Here is a 16138-nt window from a genome sequence, read left to right as displayed (position 1 = left end):
GCCAGTAATGAATTCACGCATCGCATTCATCTACGACTACAGACTGCTTATATCTATTATCCGCAGCGAGGAATCCTCGCAGGCGATGGCGAGCTGGGCATCATGAGCGCCTTCATCTGATCCGATCGGCCGCCATGCCAGCTGAAGTATAGATTTTGAGGAACGAAGACTGTGTAAATTGTCAGTGGCATAATTCGATCGCGAGTATTGGTGACCGGCAGATCGGAATGGGAACTTACTGTGGCTCTAGTACTTGCTCTGAAATCAATGACCACGTCCTGGAATCGATCACATATAAGGTAATATCGCCACCTTCGGTGCCGACTGCAAGCACAAGACTGGCATCTTGACCCTTTGCGGGTCGCTGCAAGAAGTCCACCGAAGTAACCGAGGCTTTTAGGGGCAGCGTCAGAACCATCTTGAAGGCAGGCTTGTCGTCACAGCCTAGAGACCACAACTTGACGGCCTTGTCTCGCCCAGCCGTAGCGAAGACCGGAGCCTGGCTCGCCGTCAACGGAGCCCATGCGGTATCGAGTATCATTCTCGTATGGCCCTTGGGTTCAGCCTGAAACAAGCTGTAGCTCGGCTCCTCGCCCTCGCTCCTTTCGAACACGGCCCACTGCCTGTCCCTGCCGACGCTCAGCAGGTACTTGTCGTCATGGGAGAAACGTAGACGCGTGGCTGTCAGCGAGTGCGCCGTCAGGGGTGGCTTTATCTCGGTCCAGCGGGGCCCGGTGTGGAACAGTCTGATGACGGCATGGTTTATCGAGCTGGCCTTGCATGCGCTGGCAACCACCTTACCGTCGTGACTGGTAGCCAGGCAGGAGAGTTCGTACCCGTGGCCGTAGAGCTTCTCAATCTCGGGCCACAGCGTGTGGCGTGAGAGGCTATCCTCGTACGGCGGTCGATCAAAGTCCAGAGCGGACGCGCGGTAAACAGGTGCTTCTTCGTTGTCTGCGGGCTTGTTTCCCGACATGGCAGCCTCGACCTCTGCGGCTTCGGCCTCGGCCTCGGCCTGATCGGCTGTCTGGTCATCTACGGCATCGACGGCTTTGTTGGACAGGCCCAGCACGGGAATGTTGGCAGCGTCTGGTAGCACTTGCATTTTGCCTAGACCCGAGCCGATGATGTCTCTGCCGGAAAGCCGCTCGAGCATTCGGGCGACCGTCTTGGGAGCACTGAAGACACGCATCAACTTCTCATCCGCACCCGAGACAAACTGGGAAGAGTTGATAGTATCGATGCAGTTGAGGTCATAGCCATGGATCTGAGGGCGGGCCATCTCATGCCACGTCGGCCGGGAAGCATCACCGGCAGGACTTCGCGTCCTCCACTCGGCATGTAACCGGGTAGTCTGGTCTAAGGATGTTGATAGGAGATAGCTGCCGTCGCGGGACCATGTTATGCCCGTCACAGCCCTCGTGTGTCCCGAGACAGCCAGGGCCTGGTTCCACACCCCGCCGGCCCCATCATCTTCAAAGTCCCAACGCCGCCAGCTGCCTGTGCGGCCCAGGCAGACCACAGTTTCTGCCGATGGCGACCAGAGCCCGGTCCAGAAGCCACCTATGCTTCCCGTAGCGGTGGTGGCACCCTTTTCCTTGCTCAGCTCACCCAATCTGGCGCTTGTGATCCAGATTCCAGAGTCAGGGTCAGCTTCCCATATGGCCAGGGAGTTGTCAGCCGAAGTTGAGAGAAGCTGCAACGTTTTGTTTGATCCACGGCCCCATTTGGCGCTGTATATCCAGTCATCATGGCCGAGGAGGAGTGCTTCAAAAGTGACGGAGTAATCTTCACCGCCGGCCGTCAGCCGGTGGGCCTTGTTTGATGGCGACTTGCCAGGAAGGAAGGAGCCCGCTACTGCAGTTCCATTTTCCGAGAGCGCTGCTGCCTTGGCCGGGAGCTCCTTGCCCTTGTGAACCCTCCAGAGACGGATGTACTTGTCCTGACTCGCAGAGGCAAGCAGGAGGTCGCCTTGCCCGGGCGAACCGTCATTCTCCCACGCAAAGTCAAGAGATCTGATCCATCCCTCGTGCCCGGACAGAGTAGCGGCGAGCTGAAAGTCAGCGGCGGAACCATCTCCAGCCACTGAGCCAGAGAATACCTGGATGGTGTCCCTCGTCCCAGCCGAAGCTAGAATGTATGCATTGCCTTGCTTGCTCAAGCAGCTGAGGGATAGTGCTAGGGGGAAGTGCTTGGGCGTCGTTGCAATGGTCTGCAACAGAGTGAGCTCGCCGTCGGGCCCTGAACAGCGCCATATCCTTATGGTTGCATCCGCTCCTCCAGACGCCAGGATTGTAGCGGCTCGGCCCTCCTCGGATTTCTCCTCGCTGCTGGCGAGGACTGCTATACAATGGACCGGAGCCGTGTGCTCGTGGACCGTCCGCCTGACTAATGCGCTGCCGTCTGCCTTGAGCTCCCACAGCATCAAGCACTGGTCATCCGAGCCACTGATCAGGTAGGAGGATGAAAGCTTGTCATTGTCACCTCCCCGCGACAGCGACGGCAGGAACTTGACGGCCTTGACGACACCCTTGTGGCCACTCAAAAGCCTTGTAACGCCTGCAGGTCTCCCATCCTGTTTTTTTTTTTTTTTTTTTTTTGTGATACTCTAAACATCAGTGCTGTGCCAAGCTGGGTATACTGATCTGATACGAGATAGAGGCTCCCGAGGAGGTCCTTGCGACCCTTGTACGTACCCTTGGTCTCCAAAGTGCTATATTTGCATCGGCGCCATACGCAACAGTGCCATCCCAGCCCCAATCGGCGACGGCGCTGTGCCTGTTTGCGCCGGCTGCAATGTACACCACATCGACGTCAGATGCAGGTGCGGCCATTGCCGATGAAGTATGGGAAGAAAGCAAGACGGGATTTTTAGACCAGGATGTTCAGGTTCAGTTTCTTTCTACTTCCTGGTTATTTTACTTTTCCCTTGCTTTTGTTTTTGTTTCTTCCCATTTCGCTTGCTTGTGTCGTAACAAGCAACCAGTCCCATCTCGCATATCAAGCTTGGATCACAGTGTGCGAGTTTTTGTCGATGAAATTTTGGACCCCGCACCTGGCGATGTGGGCACTGTGCTCTGATGGGATCCTTGGCATTTTCATGCCGGGTTTCAGTGGGTGTCTGTACAGTCAGTAGTCGCGTGGTGCCTGCCATACTAATAGTTTAGTGCGTTCAGGTACATACCACAGGCACGGGACACTGCTCAAGTTTCATTCACTTGCTTTCTCCACGATTTTGAAATCCCTTACTTACTCCCGTACAACACCAACAAATCTTCACGACCCTAGGTTTTTACTTTTTACCTCCCGCGTCTCCCCGCCCTCTAGAGCAACAAAGTCAAGTCAGCCACCACCCACAAACAGACAATCACACCACCACCACCACCATGCACCAGGTTGAGACTGTCTCGGCAGCGCCCGCAAGTCTTGGTAGTAGTGACCAGGACAATACGACCCAACAGGCTCCCTCCCTGAACATCGTCGTTGAATTCTCGTAAGTGGTGCCTGTTCTGTGCGCTTGGCTCCCTTCTTTTTTGGTCTGTAATCTGTTCGCGTATCTCATCGGTAGACTATATCTTTACTTTTCACCTTGACGCCGATTCACCACCTCAGCCTGTCAATTCACCAGGACAATCTTGTTGCTCTTATCACAAATATGCATTATGTCCAAAGATATTATGCTAATTTCCTGCATCACAACCTCGGGGAAAAAAAGGGGTGGCCTGGAAATGCTGTTTGCCGACAGGCGTCGCCTCCAGCTCACAGTGCCCAAGTCCGACGACAGGGGCAAGCCACTTACCATCGCCTCGCTCATCGACCACCTCTGCCAGCACGAGATGAGCGATGGCCGCAAGGATCTATTCGTTCTGGATGGTCACCTGTAAGCAAGCCTTCACTTTACCTCACCCACAAGACTTCCTCGTCTGGCAAAAACCATCCCCACTCCCCCTTTGTGAGGGGCCAATCTCGTGTTTATTTTCCCTGGCTAACTAGGCAACTGGTTCGTTGAAGTCGTCCAGGCATCCTGGTTCTCATCAATGATGCCGACTGGGAGTTGGAGGGTGAGGAGGCCTACGAGGTCCAAAGTGGCGATAACGTTCTGTTTGTGTCGACTCTGCATGGAGGCTAGCTGCAAGCCTTGCATGCTGCCTTGCTGTCCTGCTGCCCGGCGGTCCAACCTACACACCCCCTCTGTTCGCCGCACTGGGCTAGGCTGATCTTCGGAGGTCTTTACGGATGCCTGCTTCGGGCAATATCTGCCAGGTCTAGTTGCTTTGCGAGTGCAACGACACCTCGCCCCCTCTAGATCCTTGGAAGCTATAGTAGGTAGTATCTCTACGGTGACAGACGATGACAAGCAGGGACCTGCGATCATCACATCCCCGTACAACGCATAGGATTCCCCTGCAACCCAAACACACCAGGCCAGCCCAGTACCGGACTTGAAAGGGGGGGTGGGAGGAACATGGCCAACAAAGCTCGCAGCCTTGCTCAAGATCCTGCACCGTGATTTTACTAGTTCAGCCACCTCGCCAGCGGCCAAGATGACAATCTTATGCACCAGGAGCGAACCAAGGCATCCTAGGCACTGGTCATTCCTTCTCCATGGGGGAGAAGCACGGGGTTTCTGAATGGTTGATGGCTGGCACACGACCCCAGCGGGCCGGAGGCCTGTCATATTTTGACAATTGGTGGCGTTCGCAGGCTCTTGATCCGTGCCAGCCGTGCCAGGGCCAGTGCCTTAGAAGTCTTTTGTGTCGAGCTTTGGGTGGGCTTCCAGAATGAGGGGGCTGCGATAGCTCAGCAGAGGAGAAGCAATATAACGCCTTCTTCAAGGGTTCGCAGCCGGGCTCTTCCCTGACGAGGTGGCTTGATTCGCTGTCAACGAGCCTTGAATATTCTATTGGTTCTTGCACCTTGCATGGCAGTCGCCGCTAATGGTAGCCGCTCGTATGGTTGGAAAAGTTGTGGTTGAGCCAAGCTCCTTGTGCACTTTCTTGTTCAAATGGTGGATCAGATAGACTTGATCCGCAACGACGTATACAGCATTACACTATGCGCTCCGTAGATATGCGAATAGTGATGCATATCCCGCGTTATTGTACACACCATCAAATCCTGACCGCCGCTATGCGTGTGGCTAGTTGCCAAGTCCACGTATGCATCTTCCTGAGGATTCTGCGCAGATAGAGCAGCGGTGTAGAAGATGTGCACCACTTCAACCTATTAAACACGCAATGCTACACACACACTTCTGCAACTCTGATATCTACTCAACAAAAGTCGGACAAGAGAGCCAGTGAGCGATATAACAAAGAGGCTTTTAATCGGGCATCAGAGTCCCCCGACGAGGCCAGGAATTATGAACCCCCCCCNNGTTTCCCCGTTCCCCCTATCCCGAGCCAATAATATAACATCGATCTCTGCACTTGGTACGTTCGGGTAACATGGTGATATTTGATGATTGGACGCCACAACTGGATGACACCGACTTTCATCATCTTTTGTTTTCCAAGGTTCTCGGCTCGGGGCTTGCCTCTTCTGTCACTAGCAAAACGAACAAAAAAACAACCATTGAACGGAATTGAAACCGAGTGTGTTTTTTTTTCTTTATGCCTTTATGCCGCTTCAAGCATACCTACACTCACGCCCCCTCCCCCTTCCTTTCAAGAAAAAAAAAGACTATTGCATCTATCTTCATGCAACCACAATGCAAACGCGATTTGAGTTGTTTCTTACTTCACCGACTTGTTTCTGCACCTGTCACCCCTCCTTGGCACTTGCACTCCGCATGCAAAGAACGAATGGCAATTACTCTATAGGTCTTGGTGAGAGAATTTCAATAATGACGACCACATATACAAGAGGTTTTATTTTGTCGTTCCTAGGATTTTGTAGCTATTTTGATACTTGGTTGACCGCCTTTGTTGTGAGAATCTCGACCTTTGCCCGATGGATAGGGGAGATAATAAAAAATAAGAAAGCCCAATAAGATTTCCAATAGTAGGAGATAGCGCTGCCCGATGAAGCTGAATTGCGCCCCGTCCTGATGCTCCCGTACCCAACGTCCCATCGTTTTGTATCCCTGTTCCCCATCCCATCCTCAACTTCGTTCAATCGTTTCCCACCGCCTTGAACCCCCCGTTGAGGCTAGAAAGCAGAAGTTTCCCACCTCCGTAAGTCTAAGTTCCCAAAGATAAAGGTGAAGAGAAGAAAAAAAAATACAGCGGGGAGGAAAGTGGTAGTAAGTAGTATTGGAAGTAAGCAGTCCACATGTAGACGCGCCCACACCAACAATCCCATAACCCCCTAGGAATAAAAGAAGTAGCTGCAAAATGCGAGCAAAGTAAAAAAAAAAAGAAATAGAAATAATGACTTTGGAGAGAAAGCAAATAACCACACCAAAACAAGTCCGATGCTGCCGACCACCTCCCCAGAATGATGGTCGCGGATCCTGTGGGAAAACGAGCCACTAGGGCGAGAAACAAAAAATTCAAAAAACCAAGCCAAATTGCCGTCTATGCTGAATAGTACTGAAAAAAGAACCATCTTTCTGGGTCTGTACATGACAGATCCAATTAGCCTCGTAATGCATGCTTCACCAATGAGCTGATTTGAGATGTCTCTTTAGTGACGTTGGGCACCAAAAACGAATTCTGACCCAGGGCTGCCGACATCACTGTAGCCCTCGCTCGATACAGAGTCCGATGAAGATGAAGATGGTGACGTTGTGCCGTTCGTCCCGGGCATGCCGTGGAACTGCATGCCAACCTGAGGCATGCCATCGAAGCACATGTTTGAAGGACCCGGCATCTCGGTGCCAACATGGCCGTAACTTCGAGTGGGCTGGTAGTTGTATGTCGGTTGAGGAGTCTCAAGGTAAGAGGCCGGGAAACCATGGGAGTGGAACATTGACACGCTGGGAAGCTGCTGCTGCATGTGGCCATGGTAGAACTGCATGTCGGGAGCGGGGTTGACGCTGTAGGAACTCGAGTTTGGTTGCGACATGTTCGGGGATCTGGAGACCTTTGCGGCAGCGTCTCTGGGATCGTGATGGACCCTCTCGACCCTGACACCCTGGCCTCGGCCCTTGATGCCGCGGTTCAGGGCTCTGTGGTTCTTGAAAAATGAGGCGCAGAGCTTCTTCTCGGCCTCGCTAAGCGAGTTCGGAGAGTTGACTTTGGCAATGAGATCAGTAATGGCATCTGCGTGGTTCTTTTCGAGATGCGTCTGTGCGAGAGAGAGAAAAAAAAGGATGTTAGTACAAGATGAGCATTCAATATGTGTCATGCGGAAACATGGCGCCATCCGTACCTTCAGGTTGTTTGTGTTGGAGTACGATCGCTTGCATGTGTCCAGGGGGCATGAATATCTTGTTGCGTCGTGCGTCTTTGAGTGGTTGTGCAGGTTGCCTTTCGTGGGGAATTTCTTGTCACACTTGTCGCAAGCATAAGGCCTGGCACCAGTGTGGGTGTTTTCATGACCCTGTTGCAAGGGGAGCTCATTGTTAATACGGATGACTTGCATACATATGTGGATAGGCTGGAGGGGTTTGAGTCAAGGTCTTACATTCAAGTTTCCACGCTGCGAGGCTCTGAAATTGCAGAATCGACATTTCTACAACAAGTAAGACATTTTAGTAACCATGGTCCATATTAAAGAATCTGGGAGTTAGACTCACGAATGGCTTTTGTCCAGTGTGCTTCCGAATGTGAGTTTCGAGTTGGCCCTGTTGGGCACACCTGTGGCCACAGCCCTCATAGGGGCACACGATTGTCTTCTTCTTTCCCTTTGCTGTGTACTGTGCCTCACGCTGTAGAACTGTCAATAAACCATATTTCAAAACAAGAGATTGTTTAGTGTCAGTCGGATACTCACGTTTTCATTTTCACTTGTCTTGCTGTCTTGGCCCTTTTCTTCCATCTTCTTCATGAGCACGTTCATTAACCGACCACCCGCTGCGCTGTCAGGCGATGCAGAGGCAATCATATCCCGCCCCGATCCAGCTGGGGATATGGGTGTGCCCTTGAGCTCTGGGCTCTCACGGCGAGGAGCTGTACGCGAGCCGCCAACGGCCATGGGCCCACGTAGCGATTGCGAATGTATGCTAGCAGGCGATTGACCACGGCTTGGGGTTGAAGGCAGGGCCAAAGGAGCTAGTTTGATATCATGACCGAAAGAAGGACCAGAAGGGAAGCTGGGACCAGCCGAAGCATGGTAGGTCATCTGTTGAGAGAGTCCAGGTCTCTGTAGAGGTACATGAGCTGCGTATGAGTGGGATTGCATGTGCATCTGCATGTTGTAGTCTGTATCCGTGTTGACATGGTGGTGAGGGTTGACATGGTGTGACCATGTGCTCCTGTGATTCGGAGGAGGTTGCATAGTGCTCATTGTGATAAAGCTCTCGGTGTAGTATGAGATGGGTCAGGTTGTGTTTCGATGATCGAGGACAGAAGTGATGAGTACTTTGGTGAGAAGAAAGAAGAAGAGCAATGTGAGAAACAAAGATCCGCCGCAGGTTATGTATGAGAAAAAAAGTAAGGAAAATGAGGTGTGTGCAGTAAGATTAGACCATCAAAGCCTTTGCTTTCTTTGCTTCAAAGACGAGGCTGGGATATCAGATCTGGGGAACAGGGTGATTTATAGATCTGAACAAAGCCAGGATACTGCAGACCAAATCTCAAGCAGGGACAAGAGCCTGGTTGTTTCTGCGGTACGTAGTTACGAGTACGTATCATGGGAGATCTGGCTGTAGCCAAGGGTCTTCGGTGTTATAGACAAGGGGATGGAAATATGCATATAGAAGCTTCTTCCAGGTCAAGGCACGCCACACATACGGACCCCCCCTGGGGGAGGTGTACAGTAGAGTCTTTTTTTCCTGAGGGTCTTGCACAGTACCTGGCCAAGTCTAGGACCAGCCTCGGGGCAGTTTTTTTTCGACACCGCCGTGTACAGTAGATTGGTATCTCCGATGATTAACAGGCATACACAGAGCAGGGTAGCTCTCGCCAGCTGAGGATGCAACAGTATTGGCTGCCGCATGGTGGACCGCAAGGGCTGGGGGTGAAAAAAACTGAGAAACACTGGGGCGTGGCGCACGGCATGATAGAAGCCCCCTCTGCCACCTCACCTCAACACCACCGAGAAAGGTAGCAGGAGGCACACTTTTGCCAGCCGACTTCCAGTCGTAGCAAGGACTGGGGGAAATGAATCTGTTGGTGACGGCTGGCATTTACACCTTGTCTGCTGGGAGTGAGTTGATGCTCCTCTGCTCATCCCCTGGGGTTCCGTACGTGTACTCTCACTTGCCAGCCTCGCCATGATTTACTAATTCTCTGGGGGGCTGCTGCACTGTGTGACTGTAGACGTACGGCTCCAGGACGACGGATGGTAGGAGGTCCGGTTGAATCGTTAATATCCAGAAAGCCACAAGCGAGGAAGAGAGTACTGTAGCAAGGCTGGTCTGGTCGACTGCCGTTCTGACCCCACGCGCGGGTCTCTGATCGGGTGTAACCTAAGGTACCTACCTAACCTAAGCATGCCTCCAAGGGTTGTACGTAGTATGCTCTTCTGTTTTTTTTTTTCCCTTTTTTTTCCTTGGCTGGGTGGGACGCTCTAGCCTTGAAGGGCATGTTTCCACACATAGTACGTCGAGCCGCGCTCCTGTTATTGCTTGCAGCGAGCGCAAGATGGACGGGACAGCAAAAAAAATAGGTAAACAAATAACAAAACCTGGGTCCCCACGAGCAAGGGTTCTCGAAATCGAGCCTTGCCGTATTCGGTGGTTCTTGCGAGAGTCTTTGTCATAGATTCATTTTCGTTTAGCCCTGCGTATTCTGCTTGCATCTCGCGACCAAAAAATCAAAGGCTTGGAAGGTGAGTTTTCCGCGGTTTCGCTGCCTTCTATCGCTCGAGGTTTGAGTGAGAATTGAACTCGTCGACACCAAGAAGGTCTGTTTGACAGGTGTGGCATCTCCACAGCAAGGATTAGAAGTGGGGTCAATATCCTGTAAGCCCACCATGCACAAGAGCGGATACCACCTAATTGATGCAGGCGACCCAGGAAAAACCTTAACCATCCCATGTTTGAGTCCAAGTTAATCGCTACACACCTCGGGTACAATACTATACCCACCCAGACCACATACATTCGATATGTACAGACAGCACTCTCGTCTTGATCGCACACACCCGCACGCCCCTTCTCTTCGCGGTACAAAGTACAAACATCGCTCGCATTACCATTCCTTCCGCCTTCCGCGGTCTCAAGCAGCTATAGTAGAGTTCTTTTTTTTTAATATTGTTTACAGCCGGGAAGACATGCCCGCCTCCGTAACCGTCAAGCCGGAACTTGACAAGAGAATGTGTGTGGTGGACTCGGCTGTTGTTTGTGGCTAGTGCCGGTTCATGTTGAGAAAGTTCGGATTCTGGTCACCGAGAAATTTACCGCTAAAACATCATCACCTACCTACCTACCTACCTACCTCCCTGGAGCTCGACGTTCATAGCAGCTGGGCGAGTATTATTGTTATTATTATTACGTCGCACTTCGTACCTTGCCTATAGCTACCTTGTTTGGCAGTGGAACGCGGGGCTCTTTCCCCCCCTTGTTTCTTCTTTGGCTTCGACTGTACAGTACATTTGGCATGGATCACTAGGTATTTCTTTTCCCTCATTCTATTCCCGTCCCATGGCAGAATCCGGATCTCGTCGAACCATGAATCCAACCAAGGTCTTCCCCCGTCCATCGAGATTGAGGTTGAGGTTGAGAGGCTTTTTGGCTGATGGAGGCACTGAGGTTGTCCCGAGGTTGAATCGCGCTAACTACGTATCTAGGTCTGTCATTGGGGATGGCATACGAAATTCACACCCAGTGCATATATGTTCTACTCGGTGGCAGCAGCCATTGTGCCCCGTGGAAGCTCTCGGCAAAGCAGCCAGCAAGAATAGATATGACCCGGATAGCAGCAATTCACATCCCCGGAGGACAAGGGGTTGGTGGTTGAGACCAGCTACAGTACTGTGGCTGCGGACCACTCACTTTAGAATTCGCTTCGGGAATTTCTTTCCCACCCTTTTCGCCTCCCGTAATACTCCCAAAAGAGTAGTACGTCGGGCAAGGCGAGATCCGCCAGCTGGGCTACGCCATTAATTACGCAGTACGAAAGAGGGAATCATGGCAAAGCAGTCTTTGGTGGGGCTTTGCGGAGATGGGGGTTTTCTCCCTGCCTCGTCCACCCACCACCCGTGATGAGAACGAAGGCGCTTCGCATGGACATGGATGAATCTGCCTCCAACATGCATTCGACAAAGCAATACCGCAGGGTCCTTCGGTCCTTTCGTCTCGGTAGGTCCTCTTGGGCTGCAAACTTGGTGCCAGTTGATTTCAAGGCCTGGACCAGATCTTTCTAGCTCTTACGCTACACCATGTCTACTAGTGTGTATCCTTACCTTTTTTTGCTCTTGTGGGTGGGCAGAGCATGATATCTCGTCCTCGAAGGATCTTCATCTATGTGCCTTGCACGTAATATTTTCCGCTTAGTGATCAGAGAATTTCTCCGCATGCAGTCCTCCTTTTTTCTCTTTGGCTGTATCAGCTGGATTCTAATTCTAGCCAGGCAGCTGAAGAGAGTGGTAGAGTGGTTGCAGCGCGGTTACACAAAAAATAACAAAACAAGGCCCCCCTCTCAACAGTACCAAAGTTTTCAGAGTAAGATGGCGTTCCTGTTACAAGCTGGGGAATCCTTGTGTGTCACTCTACGACACCGTAGTGGTTGAGATGGACACAAACGGCCTGTTCCGTACACAGTAGCAAACATGCGATTGATACCGAAATCTGGAATCAGATTTCTTCATTTGGCAACGGTTTTGGGAAGGAAGGAANNAAAAAAAAAAAAGTGAAACAAAATACAATGCAGCACAGATCACAAGGGTAAATGAAACGAAGGTTAATGGGCGGAAACCCAAAAACCATTATAAGAGAAATATGAGGGGTTGTTATTATTCTTTTTATCATGGCTCGCAAGGTAACTCCATCATGTACGTGATCGTTTTGAGAGGAACCTTTTCTTGGCAACCAAGCATTTCGGATGTTCAAGGAAACAGAAAAAGGAAGGAGCATCGAGCGGGCATTTTTTTTTCTCGCACGTACATAAAGGTGCCAACCTACCATGCTACCGACTACCTTACCCATTCACTACCCGGTTTCCGGACCGAAACCTCATGGAAATGGATGCGCAGCCAATCAGCTGGCTGCCATTCAATCGCATCGAACCGGCGAGTGGGGGTTTCCTTACCTTCCAAAGGCAGGTTAGGTAGCGAAGCGAACTTTCGATCCGTCCCGGGAAGAGATCCGCTCAGCGCTGGGAAGAAGACTCGAAACTACTGATAACTGGGCCGACGACTGACTAACGAAGCTCACCCCAAGTTTACCGTAAACCCTGATTTGTTCCCCCTCACTACAGTAGTGTAAATAGAAAATACATTATTCCGCGAACAACATGGGTTAGAATCGAAGCTTGATTGATTGATTGATTGATTGATTGACTAACCCCCAGGTTGTAATGACGGTAGGTGCCATGCCGACCGTGGACTTATTCTAGATTGGGTCTAAGGGTGCTGACAGTCTTTGTTACGAACGACTATCGTAGAGTAGTCTATTTGTCAATCAATATCAATCTTATCTACGGAATCCTTTTTTTCTGCCTTATTGACTGACTGCCTTTTATTGTAGGCAAAGGCACGTCAAGCTATGCGGGCACCCGTCCTGATTTATTTCTACAGGGGTGAGAGAGTCACACAACTGCGATGATGCACGCACGATTTGGATTCCACGTGGTCTGGCTCATCTACGGAATTTTGCGAGACGAACTTGTGGTAAACGCAAGGCGCAAAGAACATGAAATCTCAATATTAGGCAAGCAAGCAAGGTAGGCAAGGCAGGTGGAAGGCTAGCCCGCAAGATGCCTCTGGGGTCTGAGCAAGGGAGGAGACAGCCCCGGGGAGGTAGCCTAGCTCGCCTGGCTGGGCAGTGGAGGTTAGCAGCAGCCCTGCCTCTCTATTCAGAATTCAGAGAGAAAGAGAGAAGGGGGGGAAAAAAATTGCAACCGACCAACGAAGCTAAGCCAACAGCGCTCCCAGACCTTGGCCGTTGCCTCTAACCATTTCCCCCTCCCCCTTGGCTTAGTACTCGGAGCTGGGAGAAATGACGATATCAGCCAATCGATTCTCGTCTAGCACTCCTGCAACGTTTTAGACAGATTACTAGCCCTTTATGGCCTATCTTTCTCCCCAATCCCCGACGAGCTTCTGTCACTTCTCACAAAATATTTCTGAGGGGAATGATGCATTCGCGCACATATAACTCCACAATTGCAGCGCATTTCGCACCGGGGCCCCTTCCATCCCAACCCCTGGTCTCTTTGCTCTCCCTACCCTGCAAGCGCGGCTCAATTGGGTGCGCGCGTAATTAAGTATGTGTGTGTGTAATTACACGTATGATCTCAACTGATAATCCGGATAAGTAGTGGTATTCCATCCGGAAGCAAGCCAAGAAGGTTTGCATACTTACATGATGATCAGTGTACTGGTCAATCAAATCAGGTTGCCAAGGAAAGTAGATTCCTTCCTTGCTTGTCTTGCCTTGCTTACCTACCTATTGTACCTTACTTTCAACCCCTGGCCCTTTCCTTGTCTCCTTGAACCAATCGAGACCTCGACCCTTTTTATTGACAAAAAACCATTCGGGTCTTTCTACCTCTACACCCACCCCATGCTGGCGATCCTTTCACCATCGGCACAATTTGCCCCTCGGCATCGCGATACGCAGGCGAGTACCGGACCTAGCTGCACACGATCCGATCTTATGACCGGTTTCTTGGTTTCTAACAAAGAATGGAAGAAAAAAGTACTAGCATAAGAAGAAGAAGAAAAAAAAAAGCGAGCCTCGCGAAGTCATGCATATGCTCACCACATCCACATGCACCGCGCATATCAATCGCACTTACATAGAAAAAATATCTATTAAGCAGTTCCTTGAAGGACGCAGTTATAGTATTGATCAGACATGATCCCGATGCTAATCTTCTCCAAGTACGTCAGGGGCGTTCAATCACACACTCTCTCCTTTACACTTTACGGATGCGCGCCGCGGTCCTGTCATTCCTTGCCTTTAAGGGCCATATCGATACGTTTTATGTCTTATTCCCGTTATTTTGCAACAGCTCGCTCCATGGGTTGGTTCATTTGTTAAATTTAGTCGCTGATATCACCAGTATTGCGGCAATAAGAGCATGGATGCAAGGGTGGGAAGATTGAAATCATTTGTGATATTTCGCACACGAGTTCCCTTTCAACCAACTACTCTTTAGAGTCCAGCCCGTTGCAAATGACCGTCTTTGACGCATCAAACTCTTTCTTTCTGTCATATTCTCCTTTCCACCCCACCGCTCCCTCTCTCTGACTAACTAGTTGCCCCTCTGACCGTTTGAAAGGCATTTTTAGCGAGGAGAAAAGTTGCGGACTAACAATTATACAACCGAGGGCCGGACTGACTTCATAGCCAACTTGCGCACAGAGGATCGTGACGAGCTACCAGAAGGCCCAGTTGCAAATCCCACCATATCGGTTGTGGGCACCCAAGCAGGGGTTTTTTTGTGAGATGGACAAGACGGCCTTCATGGGATGACTGAGGTTCCTGGGTGGTTGCCCCGACTGTTAGAGTGTGTTGCTTCCTCCGACCTGCAAGGAACCTCTTTCGGCTCGTGACCCCTGCTAGTACACATCTTGGCACCCAGGGGAAGTCTTCCGGACCAGGCTCTCGAGATGACCCCTGCGCGCCCCCATTACGCGCTGAGGTGTGGTTGCAATCGCCACCATACACTACCAAAAAAGTCATCTCAGCTGTTCAGGTTGGCGGCAGACATATGAGATCTAGATGCCGCAGACTCCTCGGCGGCTTCATATTACGTCGCAGCGCCAGGTAAACCTGCTGCTATTTACGAGGTAAAATAAAATAAAAGAGTCAGAGGGGGGAAAGAGGATCGGTTGGTTGCCCCGCTGCTCCATCTTTACTTGAGATGAACAGTCTGTTTCGGGTTCAATATGCCGATGATCATCTGAACTGACTACCGCTGGTGCGCGTGCGAGTGTAGGTGTGAGTGTGACAGGAGAAAGAAAAAAAAAAAATAGGCGACCTGCTGCAGCAGCTACTGTTCGCTTAGAATCCTAGCATCCTGATATCGACACCGAAAACAAGCTGCAGTAGCCAAGAACCACGACGAGGTCATCATCGCAGCGCCGGGTCTCCTCCGTTCAAAGGGAGGGTTGAAACGGCGGGGAAATGAGGCCTGTGGGATGAAGTGGAACTCTGCTCTGGTGCTTACCTCTGGCTAACCCTACAGTAGTACTCCACGGTTACTTGACGAGGGAGGGCCCGTTGTTCGATAACGCCATCTACAGCACCGTGTCTTTCCCTGAACATGTCCCCTCCCAAAGACGCCATACAAAAGTTCACGAGCTTGGATGAACCAGGGGGAAGAAAAACTATCCAATATCAACACCAACATTCACGCTTCGGCGATCTTTGACTGACCAACCTCAACACTCAGCCGCCCTGACAACATTCATGAATCTGCATTTTTGTTCACTCTCTGTTTGACTGGGCTTTCTGGCCTTTTCCGGCTTACCTTAGCACATCCCCCTAATTTTGACCAGACCCATGTAGAGGCCCCAAGCACAGGCTCTCGATGTAGCGGAGGCTTTCTTCCAGTCAGGAAGAGCTGTATCGCCAGGCCTTGCAACCCGCCACCTAGTGCCTAGTGGTACTAGGAGACCGGGCGCTGATCCCGGTGACCTGTCATTTCTTGTGGCAATGCTGCGTAGCAGCACAAGACCACCAAAAGAAGCGCCTCTTGTTTCAAGCTTGGATTTCCTTTTACCCTTTCGACATGGGCCCTGCCCTACCTACCTATTATCCTGGGAACCATGCAGGTCCGATTTTGCCCGCGTGGACGATTCCCACACGTGCAACTCACGCACATGCACCCATCTGCATGTTGCAGTACCAGACTTTCAGAGCAACTTACCTACTGTAGAGATAGATACACACAAGCACACATACACACACAACCACGCGAGC

At 51.1% G+C, this 16138-nt stretch overlaps 4 protein-coding genes across 4 annotated transcripts; 2 read left to right on the top strand and 2 right to left on the bottom strand.

Annotated features, from left to right (window-relative positions):
- Positions 1-36: 36 nt before the first annotated feature.
- PpBr36_04456 (uncharacterized protein) lies at positions 37-2834 on the bottom strand (the record flags this gene model as incomplete). The annotated part of the gene is made up of 3 exons (XM_029891616.1): positions 37-169; positions 240-2575; positions 2697-2834. 3 exons carry the CDS (start codon positions 2832-2834, stop codon positions 37-39), a joined length of 2607 nt encoding a protein of 868 aa, XP_029750213.1.
- A 552-nt stretch (positions 2835-3386) lies between these two features.
- Positions 3387-4129, top strand: PpBr36_04455 (uncharacterized protein; the record flags this gene model as incomplete). Its single annotated transcript, XM_029891615.1, has 3 exons — positions 3387-3493; positions 3716-3880; positions 4012-4129. 3 exons carry the CDS (start codon positions 3387-3389, stop codon positions 4127-4129), a joined length of 390 nt encoding a protein of 129 aa, XP_029749116.1.
- Positions 4130-6627: 2498 nt separating this feature from the next.
- On the bottom strand, positions 6628-8391 carry PpBr36_04454 (uncharacterized protein; the record flags this gene model as incomplete). The annotated part of the gene is made up of 5 exons (XM_029891614.1): positions 6628-7230; positions 7315-7485; positions 7570-7617; positions 7682-7813; positions 7879-8391. The coding sequence occupies 5 exons, from the start codon at positions 8389-8391 to the stop codon at positions 6628-6630; spliced, it is 1467 nt and encodes a 488-aa protein (XP_029750260.1).
- Positions 8392-13771: 5380 nt separating this feature from the next.
- Positions 13772-14316, top strand: PpBr36_04453 (uncharacterized protein; the record flags this gene model as incomplete). The annotated part of the gene is made up of 2 exons (XM_029891613.1): positions 13772-13879; positions 14011-14316. The coding sequence occupies 2 exons, from the start codon at positions 13772-13774 to the stop codon at positions 14314-14316; spliced, it is 414 nt and encodes a 137-aa protein (XP_029750261.1).
- Between the last annotated feature and the right edge of the window lie 1822 nt (positions 14317-16138).

This window comes from Pyricularia pennisetigena, chromosome 6, assembly GCF_004337985.1.
Source record: "Pyricularia pennisetigena strain Br36 chromosome 6, whole genome shotgun sequence".
Lineage (NCBI taxonomy): Eukaryota > Fungi > Ascomycota > Sordariomycetes > Magnaporthales > Pyriculariaceae > Pyricularia > Pyricularia pennisetigena.
This window is presented reverse-complemented; position numbering and strand designations above follow the sequence as displayed.